Source organism: Larus michahellis, chromosome 9 (assembly GCF_964199755.1).
Source record: "Larus michahellis chromosome 9, bLarMic1.1, whole genome shotgun sequence".
NCBI classification, from domain to species: Eukaryota; Metazoa; Chordata; class Aves; order Charadriiformes; family Laridae; genus Larus; species Larus michahellis.
Window position 1 is genome coordinate 47,765,773 of NC_133904.1, and position 16,077 is coordinate 47,781,849.

General features: G+C 64.5%; 1 protein-coding gene across 3 annotated transcripts; it reads right to left on the reverse strand.

Annotated features, from left to right (window-relative positions):
• Positions 1-1,083: 1,083 nt before the first annotated feature.
• Positions 1,084-12,383, reverse strand: LOC141748292 (phosphatidylinositol 3,4,5-trisphosphate 5-phosphatase 2-like). Of its 3 annotated transcripts, XM_074600088.1 has the most exons (28): positions 12,201-12,383; positions 11,565-12,018; positions 10,150-10,339; positions 9,371-9,509; positions 9,135-9,285; positions 8,868-9,008; positions 8,643-8,730; positions 8,174-8,260; positions 7,770-7,877; positions 7,565-7,679; positions 7,265-7,371; positions 6,953-7,055; positions 6,341-6,537; positions 5,891-6,008; positions 5,681-5,777; positions 5,363-5,501; positions 5,150-5,249; positions 4,702-4,790; positions 4,373-4,454; positions 4,181-4,270; positions 3,963-4,079; positions 3,788-3,876; positions 3,492-3,579; positions 3,100-3,255; positions 2,919-3,000; positions 2,321-2,840; positions 1,921-2,039; positions 1,084-1,343 (listed from the first exon to the last, which is right to left on the reverse strand). In XM_074600088.1, exons 2-28 carry the CDS (start codon positions 11,699-11,701, stop codon positions 1,289-1,291), a joined length of 3,504 nt encoding a protein of 1,167 aa, XP_074456189.1. In that variant the 5' UTR covers positions 11,702-12,018; positions 12,201-12,383; the 3' UTR covers positions 1,084-1,288. The 3 variants fall into 3 exon arrangements, with proteins under 3 accessions (XP_074456189.1, XP_074456190.1, XP_074456188.1); XM_074600089.1 differs by lacking the exon at positions 1,084-1,343 and having other exon boundaries at positions 1,685-2,039; positions 10,276-10,339; XM_074600087.1 differs by lacking the exon at positions 1,084-1,343 and having other exon boundaries at positions 1,685-2,039.
• Between the last annotated feature and the right edge of the window lie 3,694 nt (positions 12,384-16,077).

Sequence of the window (16,077 nt, forward strand, 5' to 3'; positions counted from 1 at the left end):
TGCAGCCCTCTCCCCGTGGGGGCCAAGGACCCTTGGCCATGGGGACCACAGTCCCTCGCTCATAGGGACCATGGTCGCTCACTTATGGGGACCACGGTCCCTCTACCACGGGGGCCTGAGCCCCTCATCCATGGGGACAGCAGCCCCCTGCCCATGGGGACCACTGCCCCTCGCCCGCCCCAGGGCAGCCTCCCTGCCCCACTGGGACCGTGCGGGTCCCGGCAGTGCCCCCACCCCGGGGTGCTGCCCTGCTGGCACCCCAGCTCTGCGGGGCAATCCTGGGGACAAAGGTGGCCACTGCCACCTTGAGGCCAGCCTGGGCATAGTGTCCCCAAAACGGGGGCCACTGCGTGTGTCGCAGCAGTTAGGGCCCTGCTGAGTGCTGTGTTTGGGGGGGAGTGCGTCCCCCCCACCGAATGCAGAGCTGTGCCTGGTCCAGGGGATTTAACTCCTTTGCGAGCGCCCGGGTGGGCGGAGGGTGGGTGCTGTGCAAACATGTCAGCGTTGTGATGATCAGGGAGCGCCGGGGGGCAAACGGGCGCACCTTGAGATGTGGGAGACCGCGGACGAGAGCGGGGGGCAGTACGGTGGCAGCAAGGGGATGTTTGGCTAGAGAGGGACAGCACAGGGGACTGCGGGTGGCAGGGCTGAGCAGGCAGAGCCGGCGTCTTCGGAGGGGACCTGTGCCACCGCAAGCATCTGCCGAGGGCAGAGCCAGCCCAGCCCTGTGCGGGAGCCACACGGGACATCGGCAAGGGCAGCCTCGAGGGTCAGGGTTTGCATGTTCCCGATTAAACAGGGGGAAGGCTGGGGGCAATGCTCCTGGAGCAGCCGAGGCACTGGGAACCAGCGCTCTCCCCCCCGAAGCTTGCCTGGCTCGGCTCGGCGTGGCACGGCACGGCACAGCACGCTCCCTCCTTGCTCCTGCACAGAGCCAGGCATCGCACACACGCACCCCCAGTGTCCCTGAGACTTTATTCTGGATGGAGACAGCAAGGGGCATCTCGTAAGGAAATGGAGCTTCAGCCTCAGGAGCGGCTGCTGTAGGAGAAGTCCTCTGGGAACTCTGTCTGACCAGGGCAGAGCCCAGCGAGGAGGGAGCAGCTGCCGAGGCCGAAGGCACGAGGATCCACAGGGCTGGGCTGGCCACAGATAGCGCTGTGCCATGCAGGCTGCAAGTCAGCTGCCTGAAGAGGCTGAGCCTCGAGGTCCAAAGCACCCAGAGGTCCTCACTTTCCAAGTGGCCTGAACATCTCCCGTGTCCCCCATCCCTCCTTGCTGGTGGGGTTCAGCATGGTCCTTCCACGGCTTTGGGGAGGGAGGACGGAGACAGGCGGCGAGACCTGGAAAGCGTCCATCCTGATGGCCACAGGAACTGCCTGAGACTTTCCAACTGCTTGCTGGTGAGGCCAGACAAGTTGGGAACATGGCCAATAGGTCCAGCCCTGGGTGCCTGCCTGCCCCGTCCTCCTCGGCTGCTCTCTGTCTGCCGCAGGAGCTCCATAGAGGAGAGCACACATGGGTGCTGGGGTGAGGATTGGTGCTCTAGGTGCTGGGTCTGAGGTCAGGTCTCCGTGGCAGGCTCACCGCGGTGCCCTCACCAAGCTTGCCATGGCCAAGCTGGGGAGGGGTTGGGCTGAGCACCCCACAGCCTCCAGCAGGTCCCGCTCTGTGACACCTCTGTGCACGGGGGAGCAAGGGCAAGGGGAGCCACCGAGAGGGAGCAGGGAGCCTGCATGGCCCTGGGGCATCCATGCAGATGTGGCGACTTGGCATCCTCCTGCCCCTGCCCTGCTGCATCCCTACCCCAAGGCTCACCTCTCCTCCCCCCCGGGGTGCGGGGCTCTGCCAGGGACCCCAGGGCCACAGGAGCTGGCTCGCATGGTGCCCCCCTTTCCAATATCCAGTGCCTGGGGGTACCTGTAGGAGTCCAAGTGGTTCCAGCCATGTTCCTGCAGCCTTTCCTTGTCCTGCTGCAAGCCGAGGTGACCGAGGCACCTGCCAACGCCACCGGACCACTCCTCCCTGTTGCAGGGCCACTGGGGAAAGAACAAGGACACACACCAGCAGCGTCACACCAGGACCACGACGTCCCCACCTTCACGTCCTCACCCCGCATGAACCAGGCACATTGCTGCTCCTCCCCTTTCCACTGTATCCCACTGCCTGTGCCGTGGTGGCTTCACCAGGCAGAGCACTGCCACGGGGATGGGATCTCACATCTGCTGGTGGCCCCACAGCCAAAAGCAGGTCCCCCGTTCCTTGAGCTCCCCAAATCCCTCAGCTGAGCTCCAGATCCCCACGGAGACCACAGCGGTACCTCTCCTAGGTGGCCGTGCTGGCGAGTATCCGGCGTGCACCTCGGCACCTCCCGGCAGGGCCGTGGGGGCGGCTTCAGGGTGCTGTGGGTCTGGCGCAGCAGGGTCTTCTGGCTGTCCCCTCCGTGTTCAGAGGACGCCCAGTCCAGCTGGCTCAGGCAGGTGGCCATGTGCAGCGCTGTCAGCGAGCAGTCGCCCAGCCCTGGTGTGTCCCTCACCAGGACGGCCGATTTGGGTCTCTTCTGCCGGCCCACGCCAGGGGGACTGCATGGGTGTCCATGGGACAGCCCCCCTGGCACACAGAGATGCCGGCTGCCCCATCGCTCTTCCTCTGATGGCAAAGGTATTCGTGGCCCAGGGGGGCTCTGGCACTGCTGGCCCCTGGCCGGGCTCTCCATCTGCTTGTCGTGGGCTTCGCTGGAACCGGGGGCTGGCACCCACGCGTTGGGGACCCCCTCGAAGATGAAGTAGGCTGGGTTGGTGTAGCCAGCGGCTGCCTCCGGAAGGCTGCGGGGCCGGCTCCTGCAAAGCAAGGTGGGCGAGGGCTCAGCATCACCCCACGGTCAGGGGTCATGGAGGCGCAGAGCCTGGCTGGGATACCTGAGGCGCTGCAGGGGTGGCTTGGGGCACGTCGGGGCATCTGCTGCCGGCTCGGCGTCGTCCTCTTCAAAGCTGATCCACTCTGTAAAGGCACCGTGGTTCGATCTCTCCCCACTGGGCACAGCCACGCTGTGCCTGAGTGTGGCCCCAGGGCGAGGGGGCTGTCACACAGCCCCATTACCGTAGAGCCTCTCGCGGGTGCTGCGCCTGTCCTTGGGGACCCGGACCTTCATCCAGCCGCGCATGGAGCCCGTCTCCTCGCCGCGGTGGAAGAGAAAGGTCTCAAACTGCTGGGCCATGCTGCCGATCATCGACTTCATGGCGATGCAGCACTCGCCTGCAGGCACAGCACACACCTGCGTTACCCCCCTACCACCCCATGCAGCTTGGGGGGCAGGCGAGACCCTCGTATGCAGCAGCACCCTGGAGCCGGGTGGGTGCCAGGGTCCCTCCTGCCAAGCTCTAGCTGCAAAACCTTACACCCAGCAGGCTGTTACCTGTGCCCTGCTGGGGATACGCTTGGCATCCCCCCATGCCACCACAGTGGCCCCCAGGCCACCATCCCGCACGCACCGTAGGACTCGCAGCTCTCCACCCCCTTGATGCTGAGGAGCAGGTGCTGGTCCCCCAGGTACTCCAGGTCCGGCAGGATGGGGTGCAGCTGCACATGGAGAGAGGGGTACTCGGGGGGGCTGCTGCAGGGCAGGGTGGCACTGGGGTGGCTCTGTCCTGGGGGGGACGGTGACAGCCCCCTGGCACCCCTTGGGGTTCAGGGTACAGAGCCAGCGGGACGGATGGGGAAGAGGAAGGAGGAGGATGCTCAAGGGCTGGGGGGGCCAGTGTTTGTCCCCCCCCTACCCAGTGCATACCATAGGCAGACTCTTTGCGGACCAGGCCAACTTGAGGAAGCCGGGGATGTCGCAGCTCTGGGAGGTGTTCTCCCCACTCCGCTGGGCTTCTGACGGGGGGAGAGAAGGGGACACAGCTCCAGCGGGAGCCGGCTCTCCCCCGCGGCACACCCCCGGCACCCAGGGGCCACCTCACCCTCCAGGCAGTACGAGTGAAACTCGATGTAGCACTTGCTGCGGCTGGCGGTTTTCACGATCACCTCGATGCTCTCCCACTCGATGCAGGCCAGGGGCTCGGGGTCGGATCCGGGGGCTGCAGGCAGGTACCGGCAGGTCAGCATGTGCCGGCCGAGCACCCGCAGCCAGGGCTTACCCCAAACTGGGCACAGGAGGTGACAGACCCCAACCCCTTACCCTTCTTGGGCACAAACTGCGACGTTACTCCCACCTCGAAGGTGGCAAAGACGGGCGAGTGGTCGCTGGTCACGATGTCATCGGTGCAGCCTGGATGGCGGGAGCGGGCAGCTGGGTGACAGGCCCCGAGCCGTGGGGTCCCAGGCAGTGCTGGCCATGCCGGGCTCCCCCCAGCCCTGGGGTCTCACTCACCATAGGATTTACAGACTACGTGTGTCTCTGGGTGTGACTTCCACAGGATGCGGTCACACCAGGAGGGGACATTGATCCTCACCTAAAAATGGAGAAAGCATCTGGCTTCAGTGCCCCCTCGGGTCTGGCTCCCCCCCAGCCCAGAAAAGCACCCCAGCACCCCAAAAAGTGAGCTACCTCCTGGCCAGACCCACACTGGGAGGGGGAACAAGCTGGCAGAGGCATGGAGGCTGAGCACCGCTGCACAGCTTCCCCTGGCACCATCCCAGCCTGGTGTCCCTGTACCCCGGTGATGTCCTGAGGCTCAGCAGGAGGCTCCAGGAACTCACCCCCGTGGGCTTGAACTTCTGCCACATGTAGCTGTCCCGGGAGCCCCGCTCGTACCGGTACGTGGGCGGGAAGGAGATGTCACCCTCACCTGGGAACCAAGACACAGAGATGGCATGGGGTCCAACGTCCCTGCCTGTCCCCCTAGCTGCAACCAGCTGAGGAGAGTCCCCATGGGGTGTCATGGTCCCCATCCAGGACTCACACCCCAGGCAGCCCTGCAGGGACAGGCTGTGACTGTCCCTGTCCTTGCACGCTCTCAGGACACAGAGCCCAGGCATTTTGCGTGGTGCACATCAAGGCCCCCGAGGATTTCAGCATCCTGGGACAGGGCACCACAGCGTGCCGGAGGTGGCACAGGGAGCGGGACGCAGGGACAAGCGCAGGGGCAGGCATCCCCCCAGCCACCCCCCTTGGTGGGGGAGCCCTTCCCTCTGCCCCGACACTCACTGAATCGCAGGAACACCTTGTTCTTCTCCCGCTCCAGGTTGAGCTGGTCAACAGCCAGGAGGGTTTCAAACTCCTTCTTGGTTACGTGGGCAAGGATGTCCTGCGCCGGGGGAGGATGGTGTGGTGAGCCCTGGCTCTTCTCACCCCTGCGGCTGCACTGGTGCCATCGCCAGCGTGCCACCGTCCCCAGCCATGGTGCCTGCAGGGTCCCACCTGCACATCCATGTCCAGGCGGTAGTTGAGGTCCCCGAACCAGAAGAGGTGGGTGAAGCGCAGGGTGAGGTCGAAGGCGCTGAGCCGCTTGTCACCCAGAACCAGGGAGCGCAGGATGTCACTGTAGTTCTGGTTACGCCTGCAGAGGGGACAGCAGCACCGCATGAACCTCCCCAGGACACCTCAACCTCATCCTGCCCCTGCCAGGTGGGGACAGGAGGGGGACATGGACAACCCCACAGCCCCTGGGGCTCCTCCAGCCCCTTGAGACACCTGCCTGCCCAGGGGCAGACCCACCCCCCCACATCCCTCCATCACCTGTGTGTCTTCTCACTGCCAGAGGCCAGGTGGCAGTTGATGAAACCAAAGGAGGTCCCATTGAAGAGGAAGGAGACGCCCACAGCTCCCTTGTTCCCTGCAGGGATGTGCTGGGCACTGAGCTCTGGGGTGGGTCTTGGAGGTCCTGAGATGGCCCCCAGGCTGCGCCCTCACTCTGGGGCATCCCCTCCACCCCGTCCCCATCCCTACCCAGCGTGTTGGCGATCCCGGTTTTCACGCTGGAGGTGTGGACGTGGCTGATGCGCCGTTCGTGCTCGGGCTTCACCAGCACCACGATCTTGATGCTCCAGAGGCATTGCAGGGCGACCTGCGGGGGGGCGGGGGGTGAGCCTGCCTGCTCCTCCCACATCACCCCATGGCTGAGGGCGGTGGGGACAGAGAAGAAGCAAGGTGAGCCAACCCATCCCTCAAAGGTGGCTCCTGGGGAGGGCACTCCCTGCATGGGGTCCACTGGGCATAGGAGGTTCCCTGGGCTGCATTTGGGGTGGGAGAGGACCCTGCGTTTGGGGGTAAGAGCCCTGGGGCAACGGCTACTGGTAACTAGCTCCTTGAGACTGCCGAGGAATGGCTTTAGCTTGCCTAGCACAGGGTGCCCCCCCAGACACAGCCGGAGGGGTCCAGGCTGCACCCTGCCATTACCACGCGGTAGTCGATGGCCATCAGGGTCTTCAGAGATGCGCGGAGGAACTCGACCCACTCGCGGTCACCCAGGGAGTTCTCCTGGGTGCCGATAACGTAGATGTCGTGGGGGATGCAGGCGGTGGTCTCGTCCTGCGTGCGCCCCAAGCCCCTTGAGGTCAGCCAGGAGGCGAGGGAGCGGGGTGGTGGGGTGCTGCCTGCGGGCAGGGGACAGCAGGTCACCAGAGGGGACAACACAGGGCTGATTCCAGGCTCCTTGAGCCCCTCTCCGCCCTCACACCCTGCGCATCTCCAGGAGCTGCTGGGGATGGGAAGTATCATGGTCTACCCACCCACATCCCAGACTGGGGCTGGGATTTACTGCTACCACCCAAAACCCTCCCAGTACCCCAGCGTCTCTGTTTCCCTGGCAGCCACCAGGTGAGTGGATCCTGATGGGACGGACAAACCCAGAAGTGGCCAGGTCAGGGTCTTCAGCCTCCTGCTCCCACTGAGGACCAGCTTGGACCTCAGCTTTCCTGGGGCAGCTCCTTCGCCTCCCAAAACCCACCTGGGCTCACAACGAGCTGTGACAGCCTCCCAGGACAACATGACCCCATCCTAGCCCCTTACCCATGTTCCATGTCCCAACATAGACCGAGATGAGGTCAGGCTCATCCAGGTTGGAGTGCTGGATCTTCATCAGCTGCAGCAGCTGGCAAAAGGCCTCTCGCTTCTGCAGGATGATACGGGTGTCTTAGGGTCCCCAAAGGGGAGCTGGGAGCCACAGCATCCCAGAAGGTGCCAGTGGCAGCTGGATCAGGGGGACATCACCTCCACGCATAGGAACCAGCTTGCAGGGCTGGTCTGAACCCCGAGACCATCCATTTGCTGCATCCCTACGTAGCGGCTCTGTATTGCCCCCGGACTCCCAGTGCCGCTTACCCGTGCATTGGGGAAGACAAAGTCTCTGCTCAGGCTCCTCTGCGGCTCCCGGTCGTACACCAGCCTCACCTTGCTCTGCACGCTCTGGTATTTGATCAGCTGCAGGACTGAATGCCGGGCATGAGGGGGGTAATAGTGGTACCCACCTCCTGCCGTGGGGGCCAGCAGGCAGAGTGGGATGGGGGCTCAGGACGCAACCGGGTCTGCAGTCCATCACCCTGGCATCAGGCCTGTGCCAGGGAATCCCACAGCTCTGCGGCACCACGTCGGCAGCCGGCGAGGTGGTCAGCAGCCCCTTACTTTTGTCCTGCGGGATGGTCTCCTCCGGGGACCCGCTGCCCTTCTTGGTGATGGCCACCGTGCCCGACTCCACGTCCACCGTCAGGGCTGCCCGCTGCAGCTTGCCCACCTTCACCTGCAGATGGGGACGCGGTTCCCGGGTTGGGCCCGTGCCTGCCCTGCCCGAGCAGTGACACCAGGGACCCTCTGTGCCCCCCTCCCTCACCTCGAAGCTCTGCACGGCCAGGGGCTTGGCGGTCGGCGGGGGGGCCGCTGCCACGCAGGGCAGCGCCAGGTTGTGTCTAGACACCGTCTCCTGCAGCGACTTCAGCACCTGCCAGAGAGACGGGCACTGGTCTGGGGGGACTGGGCTGACTGGGAGCCCTGGGCACCCTGCGCCAGCCCGTCCTGCCCCAGGGGGCATCCCGGGGCTGTGCCACCCCCCGTAGCTTGCTTTGCTGGAGGGTTTAATTTAGGTGAGGGGTTTGCTGGAGCAGAGTGAGGTTCCCCAGCCCAGGGTGCCAGTGGAACCAGGCAGCGGCTGCCATTCACAGTGGCCATCGTCCCCCTGCACCCAGCTGGGCTTCCCCAGCCTGGTGTCACGGGGAGCTGGTGTGGGGGTGTAGGCACCTTCTTCTCCAGCGAAGAGAGGAGATGGTTGACAGTAGATATCTTGTTGAGGAGCAGCTCAAGGTCTGGATCGCTGGTGAGGAGGCCCTGAGGGGAAGGACGGACATTTTTGGGGGTAATGAGTGGATTCCTCCCGGCAGGTCCGAGCTGCGCTCCGAGACATGGGGATCCCCGGGGGTGTGTCAGGGGATGCAGCTTCTCCCCCTACCACGTCCTGGAGTGGGCACAGAAATGAGTCCCTGCTTGTCCCCAGCCCACAGGCAGCCAGGTGCCCCCTGGCAGCTGCAGGAACCCGGCACACACACCACCCGGGGACCACCAGCAGTGCCACGGGGCGTGCGGCACCTTTGGGTGCCAACAGGCACCAAAATCACTCTGACCCCCTCCCCTGCAGACCAGCTGCCCCTCGCCACATGCAACAAGGCACCTGCAGGCAACTGGGGGCTGTGGTGGCCCGAGAGGGGCTCACCTGCTCCCTGGCCGGGCTGCGAGGGGACGCGGGGGGGTCAAACACCCTGGCCAGTGTCTCCAGTCCCGCCAGCGTGAAGTCAATCTCACTGCAGAGGAGAGGGGAGAGGAGCAGGTGAGAGCCAGCACAGGCATCTTCCAAGCCTCGGTGGTGATGTTCGGCCACCACGAAGGGGATGGGAACAAGGTGGGTGGCCCCAGGGGGTGGCCCCCCCGGGCCACTCGCCTGTGCAGCGCCCGGCAGGCGGTGACGAGCGCGGTGCTGAGATGGCGCAGCTGCGGGTGCCCATGGCGCAGAGCCTCCAGGTCCAGCTGCAGGTGGTGGTTCAGGTACTCGGCCATGAAGCCCATGAAGTCGCTGGCCGGGCTGCGAGGGCAGGTGGGCATCTTTGGAAAGATCTCCTTCCCCTGGGGCAAGCCACCATCTCCAGAGAGGGGTGGCCGTGCCCACCCCATCGCCTCCGTCACCCTGGGGTGGGCAGGGGCGCGTTACCTGCTGTGGACCTGCTCCTGCAGCCTCTGGTGCAGCTGCTGCGAGATGTGGGTCCGGCCGGCGATGGGAGCGCTGAGCCACGCGCCCGTCCCGGCTCCCCAGGTCGGGACCGCGCTCGCCGTGTGCCCACTGCCTCGGCCGTCCTCCCCGTCTGCGGGCAGGGGACAGCCAGCTCAGTGGGACCCCCTTCCCACTCGCAGCCCCACGCAGCCCCCGCCGCCCCCTCGCCAGCTCACCTGAGTCCTCGTCGGCCGCCTGCCTGGCCCGGTGCACGGGGTAGAGCAGGGGCGTCACCAGCCCGTTGTTGGGCTGCTGGTAGGCGCCGATCAGGTCGGGGAGGGTGCGGAAACACTTGGCCTGGATGCCCTGGATGGTCTGGGGAGGCAGAGAGGGCGGGAATGCCATCACGTACCTGGCTCCACGTGCAGGGGCAGACCCCCACCAGGCTGCGGACCAGCCTGCCGTGTCGGGCAGGACTGTCTCCCAAAATGTGGTCATGGCGAGCTTTAAGTGCCAGCTGGATGCTGAGCTCACCCCAGCCCCTGGCAGAGCAGCAGAGCGAGGAGAGGAGTGCGGAGACATGTGCCTCGAGCATCAGATGGGGATGCTCCCTAGGGACCCTCAGGATGCTTTTTTTAGGGTGTCGGAAGGAGCTGGGTACCAGGAGAAACGTGAAGTGACACCAAAGAGAGGAAGTGAGGCTAAGCCGGTGGCCAGGACAGACAGCACAGGGACAGATGTTGCAGGGATCGGGGCTGCGTGGCCAGGCTGGGGCAGGGGATGGTGGCAGGAAGGGGACAAGCATTTTGCTGTGCCACCCCCGGTGGGCTGGTGGCAGCCATGGGGCTGTCAGGGAGGCAGCCTTCCCAGGCGGCCCCGTGACAAAGGGGTGGCTGCAAAGCGCTCGCATCCTGTCGTGCCGGGCGTTGCAGGCAGCTCATGCAAAAACCAAACCGCACCGCTCGCTCACAGCACCGGCACGCCGGGGAGGGCAGACACCCCAGCCCCTTCGCACCTGCATCCTGCCCACGTCCCTGCTCGTAGCCGGTGACCCCCCTGGCATGGCGCCTGGTGGCATTAGTCCGGGCAGGGAGTGCACCCCAGCAGCATTCAGCCTCTGGGCATCCACCGCTGCACCCACCTGGACGGAGAGCAGCCCCTCGTCATCAGGGAGGATGCGGTAGGTGTGGACATGCCGCTGGAACCTGGGAGAGAGCAGATGAGGATCCCCCATCGCGCCCCCCACAACACCGTGGGCACGTGGCAGCGTTGGGGAGTACCTGGCACCCAGCCCTGATGCAAACACCCCCATCCCCTGTGCAGAGAGAGGAACTGAGCTCTCATTTCTGGAAATAAAAGCATCACCCTCGGCTCTGGGTCTGTACCCATTTGCAGGGGAGGGTGCGCCACCTTCAAACAGCACCCTGCCTGCAGCAGCCACGGCATGGCCATGTCCCCGTCAGAGTTCGCTGGAGCACCTCATGCAGCAGTGAGGGTTTTCAGCCAGCTGGAGACGGGCGCTGTGCTCCCCGTGACTGTGACTACTCCCTCCAAGGCCACCACAGCACCCCTGCCCATGCCATCCCATCTGGCATCAGCCTGACCTCCAACTCGGTGCTGGGACGCTGGCAGAGCCGGGGCGGCTGCCGGCTGAGCCCCCGGCATGCCCCACACCCCCCGTGCCCCTCGGCACCATGTGTTTGCAATTTGTCCCGTGCACTGGGCCAGGCCAGCCCAGGGAAAAGGGGGGTGGCACCCCGCCAAAGCCGCCGAGGCGCCGCCCCACGCGGTCCCCGCTGCAGACGTGTCGCTGGGCTGCAGGACGGGTGCAGGCAGCAAGGCAGGGTGCAGGCAGCTCCCGCAGCAGCGCTCTCAGGGGCTGCGAGCCCGGTCCCAGGCACAGAGATGGCGAGGTGTGGGGGGGATGCGGCCCCCCAAGTCCCGGCATCTGAGATGTTAACAGCAGGCGTCGCGGTCCGGATGCGGCCGCGTTGGGGGTTGGAGGGAGAGGGGATGTTTGTGTTCGCAGAGGGAGGGCGATGCGAGTCAGCCTCTCCCGCTCCCACGCACGGGGCCGGGATGGCGGGCAGCCCGAAATGGCTCAGCGTGCCCTGGATTTCGGGTTCTCCCTTCAGCAACCCCAGTGCCAGGCAGGGCTGCTGGCCCAGGCTGCCTGCTCCCAAGGACACGGGGTTCTCCACTGGTCTGACCCGGGGATCACTCAAAAACCCCTGTGCTAAAGACCTGGCACCCCGCTCACCCCGCCGGCATCCCTGTAGAAGCCTTTTCAACGAGGTTTTGGCAGCGCCAGCCTGAGGGGCAGTACCAGGAATTGCTGTGCCTGAAGCCCAGAGTGGGGAGAGGGACAGAGGGACCCCGGCAAGGGACAAGAGCGAGAAGACACGAGCAGAAGCCAGGCAGGTGACTCACAGGAGGCAGAGGGCATACGCCCCCGAGACCGACTCGCTGTCCCGCACCAGGAAGCAGCCGTCCCGCCCGGCCTTGGCCAGCAGCTCCTCCGCCACCACCCGGCTGATGTCCCGGTGGTACCAGCTTGCTGCCGCCATCCTCCAAAGCAGTGGGACACCAGCTGCGCCGTGTTCCCGTCCCAGCCCCGCATTGGGGCTCAGCAGCAGATGCTGGCCATCGGCTGGCCCATGGGGTCGGTTGGGGAAGGTGAAGGTGGGGGCGGCGTGGGGGGACCAGCCCCCTGGTACCCGAACAAGCAGGTGGCTGGAGGTCCCAGAGGGTGATGTGCAGCCACCCAGGTGATGCTCATGGGAACGGGGTGTCCCATGGCAAGGCAGCGTAGCAGGAGCAGGATCGGGGGGGCAGCTGGGGGAGGCTGGGGGTCCAGATGCTCCTCATCACGGGGGGTTCCAGCCTGTGGGGTGCATGGGGGCAGAGAGGGGCAGATCAGCAATCGCACCTTTCCTGCAGGGGGGAATCACCCCATGCTCCCGCCCCAGCCCGGAGGCCACCATCCTGCCCCGGTGCGTGGCAAGGACAGGCCATGCTGGCATCCTGGTGGCACACGGAGGCTCAGACCTTGCCGGACACACTCACCGTCCCTTGCAGATGCGCTGTGGGGCTCCTGTGGGCTCTTGCAGGGTGCTGGGAGCAGTGAGCGGAGCTTTTGGAGTGCAGCCAAGCAGGACCGGAGCTGCGATGCTGTACCGTCCACCCTGTGCTTCCTTCCACGGGGGCCGCCGGCAGCCCTGCCCGGCACACGCTGCCCGTCGGGGCGGCCGTACGGGCTCAGCACCCACCCCGCTGCCCCCGCTCCCCAGCCCCACCGGCCAGGCCCACCCGCTCGGTGCCCCGTGCCGCTCACTCGGCACCACGGCAGCCGCCGAGCTCTTCCTCCTTCTCTGCGCTCTGCTCGCCCCACGCCAGGACCAGCCTCCTCGCTCCTCCTCCCACTCCAGCCCCGCTATAGGGGGAAGCCTGCGGCCATGCGGGGCTGAGCACGGCAGGGTGAAGGACGGGGAACTGCTGGAGAGGGGACAGCAAAAGGCTACCAAGGTGCTGAGGGGACTGGAACATCTCTCTTATGAAGAAAGGCTGAGGGATTTGGGTCTCTTCAGTCTGCAAAAAAGTCGGCTGAGGGGGGATCTTATCAATACTTATAAATACTTCAAGGGTGGGTGTCAGGAGGATGGGGCCAGGCTCTTTTCAGTGGTGCCCGGGGACAGGACAAGGGGTAACGGGCACAAACTTGACCATAGGAAGTTCCATCTCAACACGAGGAGGAACTTCTTTCCCCTGAGGGTGGCAGAGCCCCGGCACAGGCTGCCCAGAGAGGTGGTGGAGTCTCCGTCTCTGGAGACATTCCAAACCCGCCTGGAGGCGTTCCTGTGCCACCTGCTCTGGGTGACCCTGCTCTGGCAGGGGGCTGGACTGGGTGATCTCCAGAGGTCCCTTCCAACCCCTGCCATTCTCTGATTCTGTGATTCTGTGGGTGCAGGCAGCAGTAGTCCTGGAGCTGGGGCTCTGCCTTCCCCCCTGCTCCCCGCTGCTCATCTTCCCCGGGACCGAGGGGCAATGGAGAGGAGAAAGCCCCATCCCTTGGACAGGACCCTGGGAGAGGGGACTGCCAGAAGTGTAGCACACATGTGAAATGTGTTTGGGGTGGCAGGCAGCCTCTGGGCAGTGACTGAGCTGCCCACTCCTGGGGACCTCACTGCCCGCGCCGGGGCTGAGCTCTGCTGTTCGCTGCCGGCCACATGGAGATGGAGACGCTGTGGGCATCAGGCAGCCAAGCGAGCTCAGCACCCGCGATGCCACTCATGTCACCCCATCTGTGGGTGCCCTGCCTCTGGGCAGAAGGGAAGCGGAGTTCAGGGGATCCCGGGAAAGGGTCAGGAAGGCAGAAGGCTTTTCACAGCAGGATGGGGCTGCAAACAGCACCAGGGTTCCTGCAGCTCCCAGGCACAGACCCAGAGGTTTTGCTCCTCGTGGCTAGCAGCGAGTGGGCCGTGCACATGCCAGCAGTCGCCTGGGCAAGTGGCTGGCTTGAGCTGCACTAGGGTGATTAGCACCAATTAACTACAGATGAGCAGCAGCCACCATCTGCTGCCAGAGTGCTTGGGAGCACCAGGGCTGCACTGGGGGAAGGTGGGACAGCAGGTTCCTGACAGAGGAGGAGGAGGATGATGAGGATGAGGATGGACTTCCATGCTGAGCCATGCTCTTGGCTGTCTGCCACTCTTGGCATCACGAGCTGACCCCTGCAGCCATGAACCCAATGCAAAGGGACTAACCCCACCACCATCTGCCCAAGCCCACTGGTGTGGATGTGCGAAAAGCCCCTGCCAAGGGTTCCTCCTGGGCTCCCGGCCTCGAGAGGAACCTGTGGCCAAGACCACCAAGAAGTTGTGCAGCCCGGTCGATTTTGGGCTGTCAGCTGTGGGCCACATGGCAGTGGTTGCATTTCTCACCAGCGCCCAACATGGGGAAACACGGTGATGGTGGGTCTGTGCAGGGACAGCAGTTGGAGACCCCCGTTCTGCTGGAGACCCACCAGTGCGGCTCCATCCTGTTACTTAACAGCACAGCAATAATTCCCCATGGCTGCGGAGGCGCCTGGCTTCGGATTAATGCCATCCACGCCACTTAATCCAGATCAGAGGAGGAAGACTGGGAGCTCTGAGGGGCTTTGAGAAATCAGCAGTGCTGGCTGCGGGCTTTTACGTAAGGCTGCTGCGATGCACGGTGCCGGAGGCTGAGCCGGGACATTGCCAGATGCACTGGCACCAGCACGCAGGGAGCTCTGCCAGCACCTGGGGACAGCTGTATTTTGGAAGGCAACATGGACTTCACCGGTGCCAGCTTGCTGCATGGCTCCAACCCCACCAGGGCTCCCTTCGGAGGGCAGACCCTGCGAGCGAGGGCACCAAAGTGGGAGATGCGGGAAGCCCCACGGCCATTCCTCAAGGAGGCAGGACACTGCAGGGCACTCTCCATCGGGAGCCAGGGATGAAGCCGGGCTCCCACGCACTCCACCAGCCCCATGTCCACCGGCATCCTGCCCCTGCTGGAGGTGGCTGGTTGAGCTGTGCTTCACACAGTGCATGGACCCGGAGGGACATGTGGGATGAGGCAGATGAGAGGAGCCTTTGGCCATTTATTAAACAGGAAAAAGGAAGAAGCCCTATCTCATTTCCCTATTATTTTTAACACCACGCTGCATCCCCCAGCTTCCTTTCCCGGTGCTTGGTTCAGAGCATAGCATGAGCACGGGAAGGGATGTGGTCTGTCCGCCTCACCACAGTTTTCGGGGTCGGGGGGGCAGGGGAATATCTGCCACCCCACCTGGGCAAGGTACCCCTGGCTGAATCCATGCAGTCAAGATTAACCCGAGCTGAAGCTGCCCAAAATGAAATTTGCTCCCCATCCTCACCATGCTCCGCAGAGCCTATGGCCCTTGTGAACAGCACTGGTCTCAGGGGCCTTATTAAAAGCCTAACGAAGAGCCACAAACAGAGCTCAGGATTAGATGCTGGGGGCGGCCACTCCGCCATTCCCTGCCCCCCGAGCCAGGCAGCGGGCATCCAGGTGGGGCTGCCTCCTCCTCCTCCTCCTCTTCCACCCACCAGCAGGAAGGTCACAGTTCACGTGTCCCCCCGACCTTGGCAGAAATAGCACCCACTAATCTGCAAACTAAGCAGCTCTCGTGTGTGCAATTAAAGAAATCACAAGTCCCGGCCCCAGGCAACGTGTGCTGACAGCTAAAGCCCTGGGCAGTGGGGCTGGCTGTGGTGGCTTGTGGTGTCTCCCAGTGGCTCCTGGTGGCTCACAGGGCCAGAGGCACAGGTGGGCTGCATTTGGGAGGGGTTGGTACCCAGGTGATGAAGGTCATTGAGCTGATCCAGGGTGCAGGGAGGAGGCTGTTGGCAGCTCTGGGATGCACTGATGAGCAGAGACATCCTGACCTCGGTGCTCTGCTCTGGGGGCTGAGCCAAAACCAAGCATGTGCTCAAAGCAAAGGGCCTGGCCAAGGAAACAAGGGCTTGAGAGATGCTGGAGGTAAGGAAGATGAGTGGGGCCTTTCTGGAGCAACTTGCAGGCTGCCCTGGGCTATTCTTGCGATCTGCGCCCTGTCCCCAGGGCCAACACAGGGGTAGCATCCCCACGAGCATCCCACAGCCACCCCTGCGGGAGGGGGATCCTGTGCACCAGCTGCAGCTGAGGAAGGAGGGTAGTGTGGAGTGCTTCTCTCCCGGGCGGCCGTAAGGCAAATCCACTCTGCGCTTTCAACAGTTTTCTATTTGCAGCAGCAAGCCTTGAATTAATGATGTGCTAATTGGGTCAGGCGAGGTCAGCCCGCCGCGTTATGAAATGATGCGGGGCTGAGCAGATTGCCCAGGTGGTGCTGGGGGATGGTGGCAGGTCCACGTCGCACCACCAAGGGGTGGCTGGCCCTTCCCTGCTGCTTCAGGAG